Below are 14320 nucleotides of genomic sequence, written 5' to 3' on the forward strand. Positions count from 1 at the left end.
GAGACAAGTGTCAGGGGTGATTTGTGACAGAACGATAGTAGCAAGAGCGAAAGGGAAGATTTACATGATGATAGTGAGACCTGCTATGATATATGGTTTGGAGACGGTGGTGCTGACAAAAAGACAGGAGCCTGAGCTGGTGGTGCCAGAGCTGAACGTGCTAGGATTTTCTTTGGGAGCGACCAGGATTGACAGGATTTGGAACAAGTGTATCAGAGAGCTCAGGCTGTGTTGTTTGGAGATAAAGTTAGGGAGGCAAGGTTGAGATGGTATGGACATGGGCAGAGGAGGGATAGTGGATATAGGCCATAGGATGTTAAAGATGGAGGTTCCAGGCAGGAGGAAACGAGGAAGACCACAGAGAAGATGCATGGATGTAACGAAGGTGGAGGTGCAGCTGGTTGGAGTGACAGAACAGGATGCTAGGGATAGGATGAGATGGTGACAAGTGACTGCTGAAGGTGAGCAGCTGAAAGAAGGAAAAATGTATACACACCTTTGTCATAGAAAATGAAAATAATTTAAAAAAATAAAGGGTGTCTTTAAGAGGACTTAATCTAGTGCTGCAGGGGAATATAAACCACTCAATTACAATGAAAGAACAAAACAGGTATTTGCAAAGGCTTGAGTCAAACCTGTGTGATTGACCTAAACTCTTCATGGGGCAAATTATTAAGGTCTGCTTCAATTACCTTTATTCTATCAAGCTTATCTGACTCTAATTCCTGTCCTTTGTTCCAGTTAACATCTCCATCTTGCCGAGGCAGGAGCTTTCATCCTGTCAAAATAAGTGTAATAACACTAATTGTGCTCCTGACAGATCATATCCTCATGGGGTTACTGAAAATTTTGGAGCCCTTTAGCAATTTTTAGTTTGGTTCATTTTACTTATTTGTGCAATTTGCCTTTTTATTTTTTTTATTTTTTCAGACAGAATGGAGTGGTCTTGAAAGTGGACCCTCTCTGACCTGCCTTTCTTTCAAAGGTCTCTATGTGCAGCAGCTTTCATACTGATGGTACCTGACAAACGTTTCCCCTGACATACCTCCCATCTCTTGTCGTTCTCTTCCACATGCCTAAGCTTTTTAATGACAAAGGCTTCCAGGCTTTCTCTGGCTTGGCTGAATTGGTGGAGCAAGGGTCCTACAGAGCAGAAAAATCAGCAGCAAAACAAGACGAAAGGGACGAGAAATGCAATGCAGAGAGGCAGATTTTGAGGAGTCTGATAAGGGACATTTTAGGTCTGCTCAGGATTCTCTCATTATTCTCCATTTTGAAAGGAAGCAATAATGAGAACAAAACATTTCCTATCTTTCAAAGTGGCAATTTGCCCATTTAATGCCTGTGCTATGTAGGCCTGACATCCTTTCATCCGCTCTCTTTGCACTAATTTCATTCTTTTTTCCTTTTATTTCTTGGCTGATAATTCTCACTTTATTTCCATTAAGCTTTGTTTGTTCACAGCGATCTGTTGCTGTAATTTATTAGAGCTGTCAGCTTAAATGATGTGGCATGCCGACACGGCCCAGCAAATAGTGGCTCCCCCTTTCCTTTTCTCCTTTTATGGAAAGCCGCCCTAGTTTTTCCCTTTTTTTTCTCCTTGTTTTTTTTTTTCTTTCATAGAGGAAGAGAGAAACATTACAATTAAGGTGGTGACATCGACCCACTGGTGACCATGCTCTGGGACCAGATGTCCTGTCAGAGAAATGCTGGCCGTCACCTCGAGGGAGCTCTGGGTTGAAATCTGGTTCATGTCTCAGTGGGGGAACTCTACAGATCCTGTTCCTTCATTAATTCAAGAATAACTCATTTAAGTTGTAGTCTCTGTTTTCTTTTCTTTTTATGTTGCTGGCATTGCTCGATAACACAATACTGAAAGTCACTTGCAAATTCTCACAAAGGAAAACTTCAGGACCTCTTGGCCTGAAAATTCTGCATTACCTATTGAGCCCAGTTTAAGCTGAAAGAAATGATCCTTTCACAAAATCAGTCATTTGCTGTGCCTTTTAAATTGAGTCAAGATTGTTTCATTTATTTATTTATTTACCCTCACCCCCCACCCCCACCCCCCACACACACACTTCCTTAAGCCCCGGTTGTTTGACAGATGCCCGGCTATCAATGCTGCATGAAGTACATGTCATTTTCCTCACAGGAGGCCTTAGAGGAAATGCGATCACAAAGAGACCCCACAATCTTTACTGTTTCATTTTCAAGCCCGGGATACTGCCTTTCTCTCTTATTTCGTCCTGTACTTCTTTTGTACGAGGCAGCTGCTGTTTTTTTGAGATGAAAGACTGTTTGGCAGTCTTCAAAGAGTCACAGAACTCTAAAAGTCACTTGTGCAGCAGCGCTGTTCATTCTCCATTTTATATCCAATATGGAGGTGATGATCAAAAGGATCTGAGCTGAGGGAGAAGCTAAAAGATGTCTGCTTTGGAGTAAACAACAGCAATATCAATGCCCAGACCCACATGGGGCTCTGGTTTAAGGACTGTCCTTTAGCTAATGCCAGACACAAGTATTACTATTTCTGTATTTGAAAGAAAACTGTTACAAAAAAAAATGATTTAATAAGGAACGAGAGTGAGAGGAACTGATTGTTTTGAAATAAATAAATGCGTTTTAATGCAACTCGTATATTAAGCAGCCTACCGCACCGATACTAAACATCTCATCACATTTAGTGGAGGAATGTAAAATCATTAGGAGTCTGCTCATGAAGACTGACAGCAAAATCCAAACCATTAACTCTTCCCTCAGTGTGGAGCACACCCATCTGGAAGAGAGTCTTTGGGCTGCAGGAGATCCAACATATATTTATGAGAGAGCTTCTCCATGTTTCAAATGAGGCTGTGTTGCAGTTGTGCAGCTGGTCTGAGCAAATTGCATCTTTTTTAATGAAAGCTGCATTAATAATGCATACTAGTAACCTGGGGAAAGTTTTGGGGCCATGCACTGGAGGTGATGGGGAGGGGGGTTTGGTTGAGAACTCTGAACATCCAACTGTGTGCTGCCACGATCATCCTTAGATGCCCTGCTGCATTTTTAATGTCCTGCTGTGCCACTGTCACACAGGCTTGGGACAGGGGCAATGACTCCTCTCAACCAGATCATAGTGGGACATGAGCTAAAAAGTCACATAAGGGTATTCCAAAAAAAAGAATAATCACTTAAATGACTGTGCTACTTTGCACAACGCAAACAGTACGGTATCCTTTGAAAACAAACATTTGGAAGTAGTCTGAACCAAAGCTGTTGAGACTAAGATAGGCAAACAATGCAAAGTAATAGAATTAGCATACAGCCAAAGTGAAAAATAATCACATTTGTGCTTGTTCGCACATATGCACAAATACTCTACTTAGACAACAAATGCGCTGGCATTAGGGATTAGGGCTGCAAGACACAGATATGTTTTAATTTCTGACAAGAAGGCCATTCCTTTAGAGATGGATTTAGTTCCATTTTTTATGGCTTTGTTGTTCTGTCGTCTCCTCTCGTTTCCTTTCCTAAGGACTAGATATCTCTGTTTACCTTGGAAGGCATTGTGTTGTCATTACTATCATCTGGCTGCTATTAGATGGATAATGTTGCCTTTCAGCAGAGAGAACGTCCTCTCGTCATCCCAGAACAATACTGCTAAGAAGAAGAACAGGAATTTCACCTAAGTACAACTTTACCACTTCACCAACACTCCACAGCATGTTCGAAAAGTACTGTTACGTGTAAAGACAAGGAATTTTGAAATGTAGATTTCATATATCATGAAACCAAACACTGCCTTCGGGGATTCTACAAATCTCTGCAATAACACTTTTCCCCCCAGATGCCTCGTGGTTATCAGTGATGAAATGGGATCTAAATTGCAGCAGACCTGAGCACTGTACCTCTCTAAACTGGATACACCTGTGATGATGACACTGTAGGGTAACCAGGGTGCCAGCAACTGACAGTCCATTTTATAGTGACTATCCGCTACTCCTATTTCCTGCTCTTAAAGGAAGATGAGTTGACCATAGTGGACTTGCCTATTCGCCATAACTATCTTGCCTGATGTCAGTTCTTTACAGGGTGCTGTCCACTCATCCGTCATTACATGGGCCTTTCTGTAGTAACATTATCGCTTTAGATAAGGCTTCAATAAACTGCCATAGCTTTTAGGGCTCTCTCTCTTGCCACTCTAATCCAATCTATGATGTGGAGTCTGTCCATCATCATGCACCGCAAGGCATTTCCCGTGTCCCTGTGCTCTTGGTTGCACAGGAAATAATGGATGGCCTTGCCCTTGGTTCACGCCAAGGCCTTATGGCACCTCTTCAACTGTTTGTCTTCAGGTTGTCTTAAATGGATCTGCACTGTGGTATTTTGATTTGATTAAATCAGGTTTAAAAGGTTAGATATAGAGAGAGGGAAAGCATTTGCCGTTCCCAGTACTGTGAGCCAGTCCTCTGCCATTTAGCATTGGGCATTGGCCAAAGGAAAGTGGAAAACTGAAATGACTTCTGTGCTCCTTTGTGATTTGCGCTAATGTCCCCCAGGGATTGAGCAATGACCACTGTGAATTCCCCCAGGACGCCAGCCAGATTGAAACCCCTGCCAACAGATTTGAAAGGATAGCAAATCATTTAAACTCCCCAATGTGCATTAGCATTTTTTTTTTTTCATTGCCCAGGCCAGCCTCCACAATATTAAATTGCACTTGATAAAATAAAATAAAAATCAGAGAGTGCGACAAGAGCTCTTCAACCTCCAAATCAGCAAAGTGAATATTGGAGTGGCCACTAAAAATTAATTATACTTTAATTCACTTTGTTTACTCTATCAGGTTTCTGTCATCCACTCAAAGAACCCAGCAGAAAGAGGAAGGACTTAAGACAGAAGAGGAGCAAAGGCCTTAAGAGGTGTGCTGTCGCAGAGACCCAGTGGAAAATATATAAGGATTGCCTTTAGCTGATCCTGTCTGTGACACCAAATTATTGCCGCGTATAAAAATAGGACTAGTATTAAAGTGGGCAGAGTGAATCCCAGCAGTGCCATGTTAAAGAAACACCGAAAGCACAGGCTAAAATCAATACAGGCGTTTTTTGTTCGTTTTCTTTATATTATGACATATTAATATTTGAGGATCAATACAAACCTTTATTTATAAAGTAGCATGTAATGAAATCTACAATACTGGTCAGTCCTTAAGACTCAAGGTTTTCTTAACTATTATTGTGCTCAGCCAGCCAGATAATGCAAATGAGGCAACGAAATATATGCCTGAGTGTGTTTGCATATGAGCATTATGACAGATCAAGCTTTGCTGTGTAAACCACTATATAAGGTGCAATCAAAAGGTCTCATTGGGATTCCACACAGTGTTGCATATCATAAGTATTTTTTTCAACCACTTCAGGTGCACATTTGTGATTTTCATCACAGAGGAGCAGCGCTACACTGAACCCAGGATCTTTGATACAAATTCAAGTTAAAAGGTCACCACTGTAACACAGTGTTGCACGGTGCCTTTACAGACAAACCTTTCCCATGTCCAAGCATGGGAGGAGAACTTGAAGCAACCTATTGCTGCACAGGGTCAAACAGGATGGGAGCTATATTTAAATTTGACGTATTTGGTTTATAAATGCGCAATCACAAAAGTTGAACTTCATAAAAGTGTCTCATGAGACCAACAGACCAATAGAGGGATGGTGTTTTACCATCTCAAAAACTCTCTCACACACACACAGGCTGTCGTCGACTGCTCTTGCTTTCACAGAAACCAAAAGATAAATAGAAATGAAAGAAGATGGCACAGTGCCAACACCGAGGGGTTCTAAAAAGAGTTTGGGAAAAGGGAGGGTATGCTAACACTGAGATCCCCACTAGTGAACAGTCCTTTCTTCCCAATTGCTTAATTGTTTTAGTGGGACAGGCAGGTGGCTCAAAGCCCCATTTGGCATCTGGTAAAAAAAAAAAAAAAAGCAAAGAAAAAAAAAAGCTCATCTACATCATGTATGAAAGTATTGGGGTGAGTGCCAGCATTAAACATGCACCCACCCCACCCCACTCCTAGGCCCCCAACACCCACTAGTAGATTTCAAAAGTTTGGCTTGGCTCAAAAGCAAGTTTGTGCTGCTATTGTGTGAGATGTGCTTTGCTGAATAAAACATCTTTTGGTATCAGTGGCAGATCAAATAGCTTTTCAAAAAGCCATGCCTCTCACCACTGGTGCCTGGTACCACAGAGAGAACTGTTTTCCAACCCCGTTTAATAAATAGAAGCCACTGTGCTCATCCATTTAGCAACGTTGAGCACAATTTAGATGTATCTACGAAAATGGAAGCGCACAAGTAGGGAAGGCATCTCGCTACGGAGGCTGTCCCACACAATGATGCTTTACAGCAGTTCCCGTGAGTGTTCTTTATTATATTGGGGTCCAGACACCTACAACAGCCTCAAGGTTTACTTACAAATTAAAGCACTATACATTACTATCCATTGCCAGTTTTTAAAACATGCGCAGCAGTTGTAATGCCAGGCAGACACATCAACATCAACATTCACCCACAGGTGAGAAGCTTCTCTCTTCCTTAGATAGAGCCTGTACACGTTAAAAGGCTGATTTGCATTTATATTGCCATTCAGGGCTTGCAGCTGTAATTGCAAGAGAGCAGTAAAAGTGCGCTGATGTACTCACATGTATACACAGGCGGACACAGAATGCATGTGAAGTGTCCAGTATGAAAACCTTTTCCTTGCGTCCATTGTTATGGATCTTTGGCATGAGAATGTCGGAACTGCTAAAAGGAGAACGAGATAGGGAACGAACGGGAGAGAGGGAAGAAGGGCGAGTTCACCCGAGTGTAATATTGGGCTGTCCCAGAAACTTCCCGCCAAACACTAGGAAGTTGTTATCGGATCAGCAACCCAATTCCTCAAGTGACTGCTGTGCTGAAGCGTCACATGCATCTTCTGGGCCCCTTCCAAGCACAGCCTTAAAACCATAAAATCGATGTATTGCTAGGCTGGTTTGCTAACAAATTCCCTGAGCAGTAAAACAACACAGGTAGCAGTACTGTGCTGCATCATGCTTGCATGCAATTTAATTAAACTTGGAGGTGAAGATTTGCAGAGATAGCACCACCCTAATGAAAAATGGGCCAGAAATGTTAGGCCAAGACAGTCAATTATTTAAAAATAAAAAATAATCTTGTGTGACTAACACTCAAAATGAGGAATGTTCGCATTTTTAGCAAAATCCAATCCTGTGCCCACCTGATCATAACATCAAAGCAGCAATCGGCAGTCATTTTCTTCAGATTAAAACTGCAACAGAAACAATGATGCATGCACTTTGTTGATGTTGCAAACTAACTGTGAACTAACTAAACTGCTCAGTTGCCAGTAACAAAATGACAAGACTGAGCTAATAATTTCTTATTACTAATGTACTGGACGCAGGTTTAACTGCCTTAAATGTGTTGTTCTATCAAACTCCTTTCTACAAGTGGATGTCTGTGAGAACAAAAAGATGATCTGGAAAATGACTAAATGATAATCTCAAAGCCTTGTGGTCTTTTCTTATCTATTAAGTCATGCTCAGTGGTTTAATCTGAGGCATGCTAATGTTCAGAGTTTTAAAATACATACATACATATATTCTTTGTGCTCACATTATGAGTGAAATGTTCTTTTTTTCTCAAATGAAATTTGTGGAGTAAATATGCAGAACCATGATGGGAAGAAAACATAATTGACTGTGAATTATATATTAAGGTTAAATGTAGGCCAAAATAAACACTAATCACAGGCAGTCGCTCTGTGGGAATGTTTTAAACAAAAGACTTATTCATGCCTCAGGTCTGCAAAGCAGTATGCTGACAAGTTAGGAACAAACTGCTAATCCTTACATTGTCTGAACCCATCTAGCTATCAACAGCTATGTTCCGCAAGCAATTACAGATCCTAGCAGCAAGTTAAAAATATATCAAAACCACAGCTGGGAAAGACCCGGATTAAAGGAGGAAGGATACAGTCACGTTAAACCCATCAATATATTTCTTGAGGCCCAGTTATGCCAGTGTTTACCCTCTCCAAGGAAAAATAACACAGTATGATCCAGCAGTGCTCTATATACAGCACCCCCACATTTCAACACACACAGTCCTGTAGAGCCGCCTTAAAAAAAAAAAAGCATAGCCTGTTGTTTCCTGTGCATTAAACTGCAATTTAGAAGCCGGTAATCCAACCCATAATCTGTCACCAAATAAAATCCTGACTGGGGTTAGAGAGGGCTTCCGCATGCTTCTTCGGCATTAGTGAAGTATCGATATTGTGGTATTATTGCACTGGTCTATAAAAAAAAACGTCCACTATCCCTGTTCTCCGAGGATAAAGTCTCAGAGGGATGGAGACATGACAACAAAGAACAGAGTGAAGAAGTGCAGCTGCTAACCCTGACTTCACAGGTGACCCAGCGATCACAACAGCATCTGGTTGAATTACTTAACACTGCCGCCCAACAGACATGTAATCCGGGATAATGCCCTTTTGCTGAGTGCTCCAATCTGGATAAATTCATCCCCAGAGGAATGGGATCCAGCAGCAGAGACTCGGAAAGAGAGGAGATGAGGGCCTTGGGGTTTTGATTGGTTGGTACTAAAGAAAACTGGGAAGAGCGTCTAGATAGATAATGAGGCCCAACAGTAAACAGCTTGATTTTGTTGACAGACTGACTGACGGCATGAGAGGAGCAGATCATTGCCTGGTTTTCCAAGAAGACTCTGAACTAATCATTTTCCCTTCCCTGGCTGACCTGAATCCTGGCAGACTGAAAATGAGGTTTTCATCCAGACTATAGTCACTGGATAAACGACACTTAGGTTTCACATTTTAATATTTGTAAACGTGTACATCAATATAATATTATCTTAATATATTTTTTTCATTTCTCTATTCGAACAACAATCAACAAAACTCTGTTTTTAATCTTTTTTCCTTCTTTCTTTCTTAGAAATAGCATCTCTCTTTAATGCCAGAAGTATTTCCTAACATTGAAGCATTACAAGTTCCAGCTGTCCAGCAGCAGCCTCTTAGATTATTTATTCATATGTTTACTTATTACCATAAATATCCAACAGGGCACTCGGCTCAGAGGGATTACAGTGGGCTTAATCTATCGTGGCATAGAAATGAGCAGGAGTCACAGTGGATGAGGTGACTTAAGCTGGCTAGCCTTAATGGGACATGCAACACAAACAAGGCAACAGACTGCATGCCACTGGGCTCCATCATGAACTGGTGACATCATCCGTCACTCACTACATGACTGTCACGGTTAGTGGAAAAGTCATATGACCTGGACAAGGCAAGGACGTGCTTGTGATTTGTACCATGCATTTTAGTAATCCTGTACCGTTTCAAAATACAGACAATGCTCACGACCAGTACAGCCTGCGTTTGGGGGCTCTTGTTATATTTCCACTGAACATATGACTTCTAGAACAGCATGTTGGAAAATTTACGCCGTTTTTAGCATTCCAATAGAACTGGGGTAAAATAATTAATTACCTCTGAGTTATTATAGTCATAATCCATGCATTAGACAGCAGAGTGTGTTGCTTACAAATAACTATTCATAATAATGAGGCTGAAAATTGGTATTTCTGTTTGAGTAGTGTTGTGCAGAGTCATGAGCTGTATTTCTTCCCCTCTTTCCCTCCCCTCTCTGGAGAAGCAAGAGTGATTTCCCATCTATAAAAAATCCACATATCCAAACATGACATAGAAAAGACATTTAATTATACTTTGGTGGAGAAATATGTATCAAAGCCTGCCGCCCATGAAAAGCGGATTTAGAGTCGTCAGACAGCAGTTAATAGACAGTAGTAAATGAAATAGGGGGCTGTTGGGGGGGTACTAAGACGTGCTTTCCAGGACTAAGAAACGGCTTAGTCTGGCTTGATGGCAAAATCAGGAGTTTCGACACCAGATATATTTAAGTGGTGGGAGATAATGAAGGTGACGGGGGTGGGCAGCAGATTTTAAGGAGATTTTAAGATTGGGATTTTCATTCCTGTGCAGCAGCAACACCCCTAGTGGCTAAAACCCACATTAAAGATACCCTAACAGAAGACAAAAGACTAGACACTTTGTATGTTGATGTCACATTGTGAAGAGAAAGGAAATTACACGAAAACGGGCAGGGAAATATAGGCAATGAGAGGGATAAAAAAAAGGCTGTACACTTAGCAATGTTCAGTTTTTCTTTTGGTTATTTTCTTCAGAGTCTAGCACATTCAATAGGAGGAACTGCCCCTTTCCAACATATTCAGCTTTTGCCCTACACAGTGAATCAATCACCCAAAGAAAGAGGGAAAAAATTCAAATAAACACAAAGAGTCAAAGAAGGACACTCAGTAAGTACATGACAGGGAAATGTGCCACTGCAAGGTGAGGAGTGAAATCGCAAACAGGCTGAGGAATGTGAGAGATGCTATACGGTGTATTAGACGGCAGGAGAAATGAGGAAATGAGGGAGGTGGTATGAAGGGATGGACTAGGGCCTGGAAGAGTTTGGCCTGAGGTGAATGTGTTCCTGGAGACTGTCTCCCAGATTTCTGACTGGAGCTGTGTCATCTGTCACTGGCTGGAGAGGTGACAGCAAAAGAAAAGGTGCCCTAGATGCGATAACAGTGCAGTCAGGAATGAGAGCAGCTCACAACAGCTTTCCCTCTCTCCTTATTCTCCCCCTCTCCGTCTTGTTCGCTTTGGACCATTTACTTCTCAAAGTTGAGAGAGAGAGAGAGAAAAAAAGCAAAAACTGCTCAGCGCCTCTCGTTTTGGACTGACTCCTCTCTCTCTCTTGCTCTCTTTCTCGCTGTCTCACAGGATAGCTGCGTCGAAGTGTATGGCTGCAATGGCCACAACTCCCCACTGTCCCCCGTGTTCATAAAAACAAGATTGTTTTTCGCAGCTTTCTGCTGACACCGGCTCGACACATAAACAGAGCCGTAATTTGTACAACAACAGTAAGCTTCAGGGAAGCACTTTTTTCTCCCCAGAGGCACGAATAGAGAAGGTAGGCTGTTATCCCCCGTTTACCTGGCAGGGAAAGTGGTATTTTATATTATGGTAATAACCAACTGTGCTGAAATGCAAAGCAATCCCATCTCATTCCAGTTGTAGCAATCGTCTCATTCCAATTGGTATATATGAGATTTGGTGCTAGTTGTTCCCCACAACTGGGGCTAAACCTGCGATGATGGGAATGAAAATGTTGAGATTTAGGAACAAAACAAAATGAGATCTTTTAATGTTCAGTGTTGAATGTCTTCCACAGCTTTAATTTTATCTATGCTCTACACCATCAAGACATGGAAATCAAGTACAGTCAGAATATGCAGCTTAAGTCAACTGCAGATAAAATACTTAGCAGATGCATAACAAAGTGGGAGATACTAATGAACGATCATGTATTTCTGCATCACAATAAGCACAGATGGCACAGAAACACTTATGGAATCAGGGGAAAAGAATACAGCAAAGCAGCACAATCAGGAATAGCATCGTCTACGGTGTTTGATGGACCACAACTTTCCATTCCCAAAGCCAAGAGAGAGAAAGAGAGAGACAGCGCTTCCACTGCTCCAACTGCCCGTTGTTTCAATTTACACAACTAGCGCTACCGTATCCCGAGACATATGCTGTCGTGAAGAGCACAAACCATAAAGACACTTCATCTGCAAAAGCTCTACCCCCTGTTAAAGCGTGAGAGAAGCCGAGAGGGGGCTTAATTGCTCCATCAGTCAGTTTCAAATAGGTCTGTTATGATATCATTATTTTCTATTTGCCTCTACATGAAAAATAAGTCAGCTGAAAAGAAATATAATCACAGCAAATTGCTGCGTTTGACGAGCAATGCATTTTTTTTCGCCCCCCTATGCTATAGACTATAAATCATGATGTGAAACAGCTGAATTCAGTGCAGAAGAAAATGATCTTGTTTACCAAGTTTCATTTACAGCTGCTGTTTTATCAGCATGTTACCAACTTTGAGCTGTCAGTTTCCACACAATGTGTCAACAAACTGAGATCTCAGAGTTTTTTTTGTATTGGGTTTTTTTTTTTTGCAGTTTCTGAGCTGTGGTTTAAAAAATAAAATAAAATAAAATAAAAAGGTCACAATTACAACTCCCTCTGGGAAACAACTAAAGGCACACAGACAGGCATTTGTTCAGCCACTGCCCTCTTTAGAATACAGCCCAATGTGACGGGGGTCAAACCTCTGAAAAGAGGTGGTGAGTTATTGGCTCTCGCCCCGTGTAGTATAAACCAGCACGCTCATTAACGGGGAGGCATGATGCTGCAAACCTTCCAAGCCGAACTCTGACTGTCTGATTCAGCTCTGTGCGTCTCTGCGTCTCCCAGCGCCGCAGAGGTGTTACACAGAGTCAGACTTGTGCACTACTTTACTCACTTCTATTGTTTTCCAAAGACAACCACCTGGTGGCAAGCAGGGGAAACAACTAATCCATCCTCATTCTGTCCACAAACAGACTGTCTAGGAATAAAAATAACAGCAGACACTGTCCAAAGGGCTGGGGTTGCCAAGCTATCCACATGGGTCTGCCTTCTGAAGCACTTTACCGTTAACTTTCCTCTCTCTCTACATTCTTTTCACCAAGACCCCCTCCTCCCTTTAGCTGAAGTCAATGTGGAAAGGGCTGTCAGTTCAAAACAATGTGACTCAGGAGTGAACGCTCGACTGAACTGGACTGGGTTTAGGGGGCTTTGTTTGTGTGTGTCTGTGTGTGTGACAGGAATAACAAGCCCGCATAGGAAGTATTTAACTTGTCTTGCCTGAACAGCTATGAGCAACTGACGGAGAAAAGTGCAAACTGCAACTATTTGCAGCTTCTCCTATTTATTTAACCCCCACTACAGTCATACAGACTTTGTTTTTTTTTCTCCTTCTTCTTCTTCTTTCTCTCTCTCTCGCTTTTAATTTTCTCCTTTCTCATTCTGCATCAGACATAACAGCACACACGGGAGCGCTATATCAGAAACAGGTTTTTTTTTTTAAAAAAAAAAAAGAAAGAAAGAAAAGCACGCAGATGGCACAGCAACAAGCGCAAGAAAGACGTCGCAGCAGCAAGACATGGGTATAGAGACACAGTTCTCAGCCAGCCAGTCACACGCACAGACACACGCGCAGCAATCATGAGAACGAGAGACGTGATGAATTAGCAACTTTAACGTGAAAAAAAAACTTACCATGTCCGGAGATCCACGGGAGCAGCAGAAGGACCCAGGGGATCATGACTGCGGAGTGGAGAGGGGCAAAACCTACGAAAAACAGTAGGCGAGTGTGAAATTGAAGTTGGCAGGCACAAACACATGCACGAGATGAGACAGTGCTCCTCTGTGCTGCTGGGGAGTGGGGGGGGGGGGGGGGGGGGATGCTACAGTCCCTCAGTGGTGTCTTGTTTTACCAGAGGAAAGCTGGTTGTCTGTCTTCTGTCCTCCTCTTCTTCTGGTCCTCCTTCTTCTCTCTCCCTCTCCTGTCTCTCTGTGTCTTTTCCCTCTGTGTGTCACTCTTGAGTGTAGCCGGTTGTCAGCTCTGCCTTTGCGCGCTCTCTTTGTGGTGTGAGCTTGTAGACTTTCTGTGTCTTCGCCGCTGACTCTGAGAATACACACTCGCTCACTCTGCCTCTGTCGCTCGCACGGTTTCTTTGCCCATCCATTCTGAGTGCCTTCAGCCCTCACTTGCCCGCTCTCTCTCTCTCTCTCTCTCTCTCTCTCGCTCTCTCTCTCTGTTGCTCTACCACAGCAGACCCTGTCAGGGGATAGAGCTCCACTACTAGACTCCTCCCTCCATCGCTCTCTCTCAGCCTGGCTGTCTGGGTGGCTGTGTGCCTGTGTGAGAGTCTGGGAGGCTTGGGTCTTCACTCTGGGAACCAGAGCTGCCATGGGAGAGGGTGCAGCTCCAATTAGAATGAGAATAGGAGGAGACCTCTGTAGCTACAAATTATGCAGACCATTCACAAACAAAAACTGCACTTTCAGCCCCTCCTCCCTGTTAAGACCTTTGTCCTTTTGTACATCCCTTTTTTTGGATTCTTTAGAAGTGGATTTTGGAATCTGTAAGCTTTTCTCGGTGAATGAATAAAGACCAGATTAACATTCACCACCAAAGCCGTATGATTCATTAGTATCCAGTTTTTATTAAGGGTGAATTAGATTCATAGTCACTCACTCAAAGAGATATGATGCAAGGCACCATAAAATAGCCAAATGCACTGCATGCTTACTGACAAGTTCTAGTTATGCA

General features: G+C 42.4%; 1 protein-coding gene across 9 annotated transcripts in view; it reads right to left on the bottom strand.

The window, feature by feature from the left end:
• The window catches only part of kirrel3b (kirre like nephrin family adhesion molecule 3b), a 164313-nt gene extending 150403 nt beyond the window's left edge, over positions 1 to 13910 (bottom strand). For all 9 annotated transcript variants that reach the window (XM_005474592.4, XM_019345338.2, XM_013269382.3 and 6 more), the window contains exons 1-2: positions 13482 to 13910; positions 13264 to 13335 (exon numbers count right to left, since the gene is read on the bottom strand). In XM_005474592.4, the coding sequence (XP_005474649.1) occupies positions 13264 to 13309 (46 nt within the window). In that variant the 5' untranslated portion in view covers positions 13310 to 13335; positions 13482 to 13910. The remainder of the gene's footprint in view (positions 1 to 13263; positions 13336 to 13481) is intronic.
• Positions 13911 to 14320: the final 410 nt, after the last annotated feature.

The sequence above is a fragment of the Oreochromis niloticus genome, linkage group LG14 (genome assembly GCF_001858045.2).
Source record: "Oreochromis niloticus isolate F11D_XX linkage group LG14, O_niloticus_UMD_NMBU, whole genome shotgun sequence".
Classification (NCBI taxonomy): domain Eukaryota; kingdom Metazoa; phylum Chordata; class Actinopteri; order Cichliformes; family Cichlidae; genus Oreochromis; species Oreochromis niloticus.